Source organism: Entamoeba invadens, assembly GCF_000330505.1.
Source record: "Entamoeba invadens IP1 unplaced genomic scaffold scaff_1105074726509, whole genome shotgun sequence".
NCBI classification, from domain to species: domain Eukaryota; phylum Evosea; order Mastigamoebida; family Endamoebidae; genus Entamoeba; species Entamoeba invadens.
This window is the reverse complement of record NW_004191811.1, coordinates 76,333-85,481: the sequence shown is the minus strand read 5'-3', so window position 1 is coordinate 85,481 and position 9,149 is coordinate 76,333. Positions and strand designations below refer to the sequence as shown.

Sequence of the window (9,149 nt, the reverse complement as noted above, 5' to 3'; positions counted from 1 at the left end):
GATTTGTAGTCTCAATTTAGTTTTATTTTCTTGTGTTTTTTGCGCCTATTTGTGAATCCAAAAATTGGCCTTGCCCTTTGTTGATAGCCTTTTGGGTGTAAGATATGTTAACTTTATGCTAATAATAAGTTAATAAGATGGTAAAAGGAAAGACCAAATATTCGATTTTTATGAGTATAGTGGTAAAAAGCTTTGTGATGTTTTTAATTCCAAAAACGTTCATTATTGTGGTAAATATAAATAAAAAGGTTTTAAAAAATACGAAAATAACAAGTAATAATCAAATAAATTACAGGGAAACATTTTTGTACAGCAGCTTGTTATATTAAAAAAAACAAAAAACGCCTGACTGTGATATCATATCAAGTTCAAAAAAATAAATTTGTGTTTTATTTAAAAAAATAACAGTATCTTAAAGTTAACTCTATTTTATATCAATTAAGTCTCTAACATGTGTTTTAAACACAAAATCTTCTAAATCTTGTCATTTTTATTATAAATGACAAAAGAATTTGAAATCAATTGAACTCTTGAAAACAAATTAATATATTTGACATTTTAACTGACACATCGGTTTAATACCCAAACATTGCAAGAGCTTGAGTGATGGTAAAAATTAATTGCTGTGTTGTTGGTAATTCAAACACCATAAACATTTCGTTGTAATTCTCGAGTTTGTTGAAATGATGACAATACAAAAAACTATTTATGTTAAAATGTGTTTTAAAAAATATTGTAACCGTGACTGAAAAATTGTAATACATTCAAAAGAAAACAAATTACATCAAAAGGAAAAAACAAGGGTGGTGTTACTATTGACACTAAAGATGGTATTTCATTTATTAAGAAATCGGTTTAGATTGGCGGCAATGAGGTGAGCATCAAAAAATTGTTAATGGTGAGTATAAGCGATTACAAGATCCTTGCCATCAAGCGCAATTTGTTTGGTAATTCAGTCGACAAAGAGACGGTAATTGAGCTTAAGATAAGAAATGGGAAGCTTGAAGTGAATTACGAGGCGCAGTGTGTGATATCTTAACGAGTCGAGTACAACACGTGGCATCATCTTGGTGTTGTGATGAATGACTTTTTGACTCTATACATCAATGGTGCTTCCGAGCTGAGACGCACACGAAATGTCATTATCTTAGAGGGAAATAGTTGATTAGGAAGGGTAACCAACACATTGGTATGTCTTTTGTGTAGGTGACATTATGATTGTCAATAATAACTTAAAAACATTGATTCCCGAAATAATGAAGAGGGGCATTAATTATAGAGGAAGGTTCTGGAATGAGAGTGAGATAAAGAGACCCGACGAGTGTAGTGTATTCGCTTAATGACATTATGTCTGAGTGTCGTCGGAGTGATGTAACCATTGAAGGCTTTGTGAACCAAACCTCTCCAATGCCATTATATATGTGTATTAATATGCTTGGAGGGGTTGCTTTATTAATGTATTTGGTCGAGTACTCGAAGACACAAAAAGCACTTGGAAACAGTCTCAAAATTCTGTTGAACACCATTTTGACGTCGAAGGAAATACAAGAGCAAATCGCTTGTAACAAAATGATCAGTGTGTTGGAGCGTGTTTTACTTGAAAAAATGAAAATTCTTCAATCAGTAAAATGAATTAATAGCCTTTGTGACACATAATAACACCAAGTTACGACTTTGGAAAAAAGCATAGTCGATAGTTCAGTTCATTCTACTTAAATTTAATATCTTGCAAGGGATCGTTGCTCTGTTAATACACACGTTTTCTGTGGTAAAAATGTGTAATAACAGAAATAAAAAAGACGAGTTTGAAGCATTAAAGTTGTTTTGCAAACTTGTTTATTATACGAGGATTGTGGGTAAATTGATAATACTCTTCATTGATGACAAAATAAACAACGAAGTCATCAAAGAGTCGACTTGGTTGTTAGAATAAATTATGGGCTTAGAAGCTTTGTATAAAAAACTGAATAACTTGACTTCATTTTTAATGTACTTATTGGGGGTCTTTGAGAAAGTCAAATAAAAACATTGACTTTCTCGTACAAAGTGATGTTGGGAGTAAAGCAGAATGTTATACAAATGAAGAGAGCCCATTGGGAAAAGGTAAAAAAAAACAACATCGATAATGGTAGAGTAGAAATAATACAATTCAAACACTAAGTCAGTGAAAAAAACACTAATAAAAATTGAAGGACAACTTGACTCCCGAGAGGTTATCAACTAAATAATGAACACTCTTGATTATGCAAAACTTTTTTTAATGCAATATATTTATTATTTAATTTTACACACAAAGAATGCAATTATGGCTCACCAAGTTCTTGATGGACTGGTTCGCATGATTCGGAATAGTTGTCTATGTCAACCATTACTTCTTCTTTTTTCAAGTGTTCTGAGTAATTTTGTAAATTATCTGGTTCATAAGATGCTTTCCTATAGTTTCTGTAATTCATTGGGTTTTTTATACATGTTACCATAACAAGTCTTAACACTTTATTGTGGTCAATTTTGATCATAAGTTTTTTATCAAATTTTTTAACTGATTGTCGGTTGATCGATCTGATTGTTGTCTGTTGTATTTTGGTTATTTGAGTTGTTTTTTTGTAAGTAAATAACAAATAACAATTTGTTGTTTTCAAATAATAAATAGCTAAATAACAGATAGCTGATTATAATATTTTTTAATAATAAGCATCTTGATGTACCTGGTAATTTTTCTCTACATGGGAGTTCACCATGATGTTAAAAATCCAGTGGAAAAGCAATGGTGAATCGATCACTTAAAAAATTATTCATTGAAATATCGTGCCATTTTTAAGTTTATTTATTCGCAAGTTGAAATTTACGACAGACAGATGTAATTTATTATACTCAACAAGCTCCTCAGATGATGGGGATGTTGATAAGAAAGTAGAAGTTGACAATGGACCAGAAAATAGTATTTCAACTATGCGGAATATTATTATCAAAATTTCAGAGATCTCTCCGAAAAGCAACTAAAAAAGATGCAGTATTAAAAAAGCATCATTGGTAGTGGAGTTGTTAAAGTCATCTTTGCAATGCACATGATAGCTTCTCTAAATATACTGTTGTTTTAGACAAGTTTTTACATTGTCAACCAAACCAATAAAACCTTGTAATATTGTTTCGTTAGATGAACATTAGTGTTCTTATAAAGGGTAGATGTTGACTAAGGTCATTATTAAGTCTACGCCAGGACTTTATGGTATATGATTTTTATTTGTTTTTTTATCAAATAAGTTTTATTTATGAAAAAGATTAACGGATAGTTATTATTTGTTCGATATTCCTTTTACTTAATTATTTTCCAGGGATAGTTATGTTTTTCTATTTTTGTAATTTTTTGTTTTCGAAATTCAGTTTGGAAATTATTATAAAAAATACAATATAAAAAAATATTTAAAAACACATTCCAATTCATTTGATATGACAAGTGTTCCTAATAATGTTAAAATTAGAATTAGTAAATGCACAAAGAATTTGAATAAAAGGTGTTTGTTTTGGAATTGATATTTTACTGATCATTAAAGTACACCCACAAACGAATGGAATTTTTGTTTGGTTTTTATATAAAAGTTCGTATAATAACATAAAAGTGTTAAATTTGTGTTGAAATATGTTAATAATGGTCATAATTACTTTTTAATGTGATAAAGTTTTATGCTTGATTATATTTTCATTACATTATTACACATTTATATAAAATTATAAAAAAATGACAACTACTCAAAAAAATAAATATGATAAAATTAAAATAAATGTTTATTTGAGTTGTTTATGTTTTCTTACTTGTAGATGTGTGTTGATTGTGAGACATATATGACCCTAATCATTTGAAAGTACTGTTGTAAGTGTGGTGGTTAGAAAAACAATCAAAAAAAACGAGTTGTAAGGAACATGGCGCTACCCATGTTGTGTCGTGATAACAAGTTCACTGTGGTATGTGACAACCTTTTCTGAATGTAAAGGTTGTCATATTACCTTGCTTTGTGTGGGTTCCAACATTTGAGAACCATGAGGATTGACATGAAAAAACGCCTTGATGAAGCCAAAACAATCAAAGGGAGAACCTTCGATATCACCAGCTTTTTTTCTCGAAGGGAAAGTGCAAACTTATCTCTTATTACAACGAGAAAAATAAGCAAATACTAGTCTTGTCAAACTGCCACGAAAAAAATGAAATTGAAGTCGTCGAGCAGAATCTGTTCGATGGCAAAGACAAATTGACAATACACAAACCCCAAGTCATTTTCAACTTCAACCACAAAAAGTGTGGGTGGATACTGTTGATTAGATGACCAGGTACTATACTAATAGACATCGAACTTACACGTGGAACACCTATACTTTATATGATATGATTGATATTGCTATTTTGAATTAATATCAAACATACTCAAATTACCATACTTGTAAACAAGTGGAGTTTTTGAATAATCTTTCTGGTGCTCTAATAAAAATATAATAAAATTTTTATTATGTTTCGTTTTTTTTCAAGTATAACTGTTTATTTCATTCAATATATGCTTTTAATTGAACCTTGAAAAATAACGTGAAATATAATAAAAATGGGGTATTTTTACATTTTTTTATGTAAAAAGTTTTCATAATATTATCGAAAACTTATGTTATTATGACATTCTGATGTACTAAACATCACAAACAACCGTTGTTAAAGTATATTCAGAAGGAAGAAAGTCAATATTGTATTGGAACGGTGTTTGTTGATCATTATATTAAATTGTAAATTTATTATTACAAAAATATTATTTTATATATTACCTTTTTCAATAAATAATATTTTTTATTAATAAATATAGTTTTAAATGTTTTTTATACTTGTTAAGTTTTTTCAATTTTTCTTAGCACGTTGTGTTCTTTACATAACCTATTTGTGTAATTATTTTTAAATTATTTAATGAAAAAAATATAATTGAATTTGATTATTTTTAAGATGTAAACAAAAAAAGGTAATGGAAATCATTACAAATGCAAAATAAAATAAACTATTTTCTAAACAAAAAAATTATTATTTTAAAATTAAACAAATAACAAATTTAAGAATAATTAAATAAAATTTATATATCAATTGAAAATTTTAGATAGACATTATTGTGTATATTTTTTGAATGTTATATGTTTTCAACAGTCATCTATAATTTTCAAATTGACAAAATTTTTAAAATATGAATGTATTTCTTTGAACAACACCTTGAAAAAAAATTACTTAAACTACTATTTTTGGATAACATTTTTATGTTGTTCGAAAACAGTAAAATTTGAATACTTTTACAAATGTTCGTATTATTTTTTTATAATTTGTGGTTTAATTTTTATTGTCACTAAAACACAAATATTATAAATAATAATTTCCTATTATTTATTTTGCATCAACAATTGTTTTTAAATAGTATAATAACATGATTATACTATTGGAATAATATATTATTTTTTGTTTTTAAATCTTATCATAATTATACATTAAAAGTAAATATTCTAATATTGAAAATTGGGTAATGACAAGTTTTAGTTATTTAATAATACATCGAAGCAAAAACAATAATTAAGTAAGATAAATTTATAGAAAATACACAAATCAAACTTGTTAAACATTTTAATAAAAATTAAATTATCATTTGCTGATATGAAAACGTTTTTGTTAGTCAGTCAATAATTTGTGAAACAGTGCCAAACGTTCTAACTCTTTTAAATTGTCTTCTTTAATTTTTTCTTTGTCTCCTCCACATCTAATTTCTTGTTTAATTTCATCAACAAGTCCACGACAATTTTTTCCATTTATATTTATGGCGTTATAATTTGGATTTTCTTTTAGTTTTCTCTCACCAATTTCTTTAAGATTGTCACTTTTTAATTTTGTTGGGAATTCACGATAATTTTGACTTTTAAAATCTTTGTTGTTCAAATAGTCTTCTGTGATATGAACACCATCTTCTCTCATTTCCACGAGTGTTTCTCCATCTCCAATAGCTTGGTGCCAAGGAATTAAATCTTCATTCGGCAATAATACAACACTTGCGGCAGTCATCGCACCGATTTTTACTTTATCCATAAATGTTTCTTTTTTTCGAGTGGAAGAACTTGTAGCGACACTTCTGAGTGGTTCAATAGGTCTTGAATAAACTGTGATAGGTTTAAGGTTTTCTTTTACTTTAGGCTTTGTTTCTGTTTTGATTTTTGCTGCTAAAGAATTACTTTTCTTTGATTTTGATAATCTTTGATGAAAAGAATGAGTATTGGAAGACTGTCCGTTTCCCATTTGGTTTGTAAATACAAAAATGTTGTATTAAATAGTCCTAAATTCTATTTTTGTGTTTGGACAAAAACAATTCGTAATAATCCAAAAATTCCAATTAAATTAGCAAACAATTTGGTTTCAATTTCGTAATTCTCGTGTCTTATATTCCAATTTTAATATTAAACAATTAATTTATTTAATTGAATCTTTTTAACAATAAAAAATCATCACAATTTATTATTAAATAAAAATCATTTAATACAATGTTAAATTAAAAACTGTGTATATTATTCTACAAAAATCAATAAAAACTGTATTTGGTTGGCGTGCAATCTTTTGTCGTTAATAAATTATTGGATGTGACAAAATAGTATTGATTTTTGAGTAAAAAAATAAAAATACTTTTTAACATAAAGGGGGTTTATGTTAAATTAAATTACAAGATCATGTTATTATTTCAAGATGAATTTATACTAAAGATTTTTTAATTATTATTTCCGAATCTGTCTAAATAATTTTCGGCGTGTGACTGTTGTCTGTCTAACATAAAAACGTGTTAAAAACTTTAAAACAAAAAAGTTGAAAATTTAGTAATAATCTAAAACAATGTTTTAAATAGTTTACCGAAATATTCCTATTTTAATGGTACAAAAATGTACTGACAACATTCAAAGTACCAAAGATTAGACTGTTTATCACATGGGTTTTTTATGTTATTTGGTCAATACAACAAACGTATAAATTCATAAAATAATAATTTGAAATAGGCAAAGTTATAATAATATTATAATTAATTTAGTTTTTTTTTGTTTTTTTAACAACATTTTAAAATTGTTGGAACTGGGGTTGTGTCGATACAAATTGAATATTCATTTTGAATTTGAATTTAAATTGTTTTTTTGTTTGGTAAGAAAAAAATGTTTCAATGATTTTTTTGTAATATAACAAAGGGTTTTATTTTTATAACAATTAACTATAAATACAATTTAACATAAGGAAGTTTATGTTAAACTAAACAAAACAACTGTAAATTAAAAATTGATTTTTAAAATTAATTTGCAGCAATTCAAACACCAAAATTGTTTCAATTTAAAAAAAGAACACAAATCGAATAATAATACACTAAAAGGAATTATAGATATGCCAGTAAAAAAGTGAGCAACTATTGGTATTTTCAATACCAAAAATATATTCAAAAAATTATTATAAATTTTAATATTAATTATAATTATAATAATTAATTAAATGTAAAGCACTGGAATAAATTTTAATTTAGATAAGCATTCGCCTTATTTTTGCATTACCACATTTTTTTAATTTGTTTTTAAAAATTATCAATTCAAAACAAATAAAAAATAAGCATCTTCTTTTTTAAATGTTCTGGGTTATGTAAAACATATACATATTATACATTGATAAATCATGTCTTTTGTATCTTGTTGTTTTTAAACGCTAAAAACTAAACACTTAATAAATATAATATTTCCCATTTTTCATTAACCAAAAGTTTATTCATTTTTATTAATACATGACAACTAGAACCAGTCTAATAACGAAACAATTGATTTTTTTAGAATGTGTTCTGATACTTATTCATATTATTCATTTCAAAAAGTACTAGATAACAAAGCTATATACTCATTGTTGTTTGACTAATCATGATATAATAACTATTCTTAAGTGTTAAGTAATATACACGTTGTTTATATTTAACAATAATTATCAACCTTTCATAATATCATGATATCAATAACAAATATTACCAATTAATTTCAAATGAAAATTTGAATTAATATATACTATTCATTTTACAACATTATAATACTAATATTATTTAAATTATTTAGTTTGTTATCTTTAAAATTATACATATTTTATAACATACTTGACAAATAACAATATAACTCGGTTAATATAATGAGTTATTAATCTTTTTCATTTCTTCACCATTATAAAATTGTTATCATAAGTTAGCACAATTAAGGTCTGGATATAATTGATTTACATCAACGTTAAATTGTTGATTAATGTTAAAATAATTCATATCGAATAATGGTGTTACAATTGGATTGTTGTTTATATATGTAACGGTCACTGGGACATAGTATATTGGCAATGTTACATTATTGTTTAGAATGTTAGTTTCAGTGTTTTGAATTGAAGAAAAACTGTTAATTTGGTTTATACTCACATCATTCTTTTCTTTATATTCCACGTTACTTTCATCGTCTTTTTTCTCATTATAAAGTTGATATTTGTCTTCACGGTCATTCAATTTGTCTGTGTCATTTTCATCAGTATCACCATCTGAATGATTAATAGACTGATCATTACTTTTGTTTAATTTGTGAATAATAATATCCTTTTCATACTTATCAAGTGTTACATATTCTATATTAGAGTATTTTGTATCGTATTTCTTTGAAATGTCGCCCAAAAATATCGCAGAGTCACTTGCCCGAGTTTTACTCTTAATAGTCATGCTATTAAATATGTCTGAAAAATATCGAAGACCATGTTCTCCATCTTCAATTTCGGTTTCGCGTCTATTTTTCATTACAAAATCAGACTTTCGAATGTCATAAGATGGTATAAATGACAGTCGTACGCTTGACAACTTTTTTAAGTCTTTTGCTGTTTGTGTTCGTCTTTCACTCTGGTTTTCTGAGGGGAAAAATGTTTTGATTTTATAATTTAAAAAATTCATTAAAGACAGCAGTTTGTCGGTGTTGTTCATTTCTTCAATTGCTTTACAATCAGACGATGTATCATATTTCGTTAAAGTCTGTAAAGAACACTTCCTTATTGGTACCCCTTTGATCAAAACAATATTTGAGTTTTCTATCATATACTTTTGATTTGAGTCGTATAC

At 26.4% G+C, this 9,149-nt stretch overlaps 1 protein-coding gene across 1 annotated transcript; it reads right to left on the bottom strand.

Annotated features, from left to right (window-relative positions):
• Window positions 1-5,680: 5,680 nt before the first annotated feature.
• EIN_149160 (hypothetical protein) lies at window positions 5,681-6,091 on the bottom strand (the record flags this gene model as incomplete). Its single annotated transcript, XM_004184842.1, has 1 exon — window positions 5,681-6,091. One exon carries the CDS (start codon window positions 6,089-6,091, stop codon window positions 5,681-5,683), a length of 411 nt encoding a protein of 136 aa, XP_004184890.1.
• Between the last annotated feature and the right edge of the window lie 3,058 nt (window positions 6,092-9,149).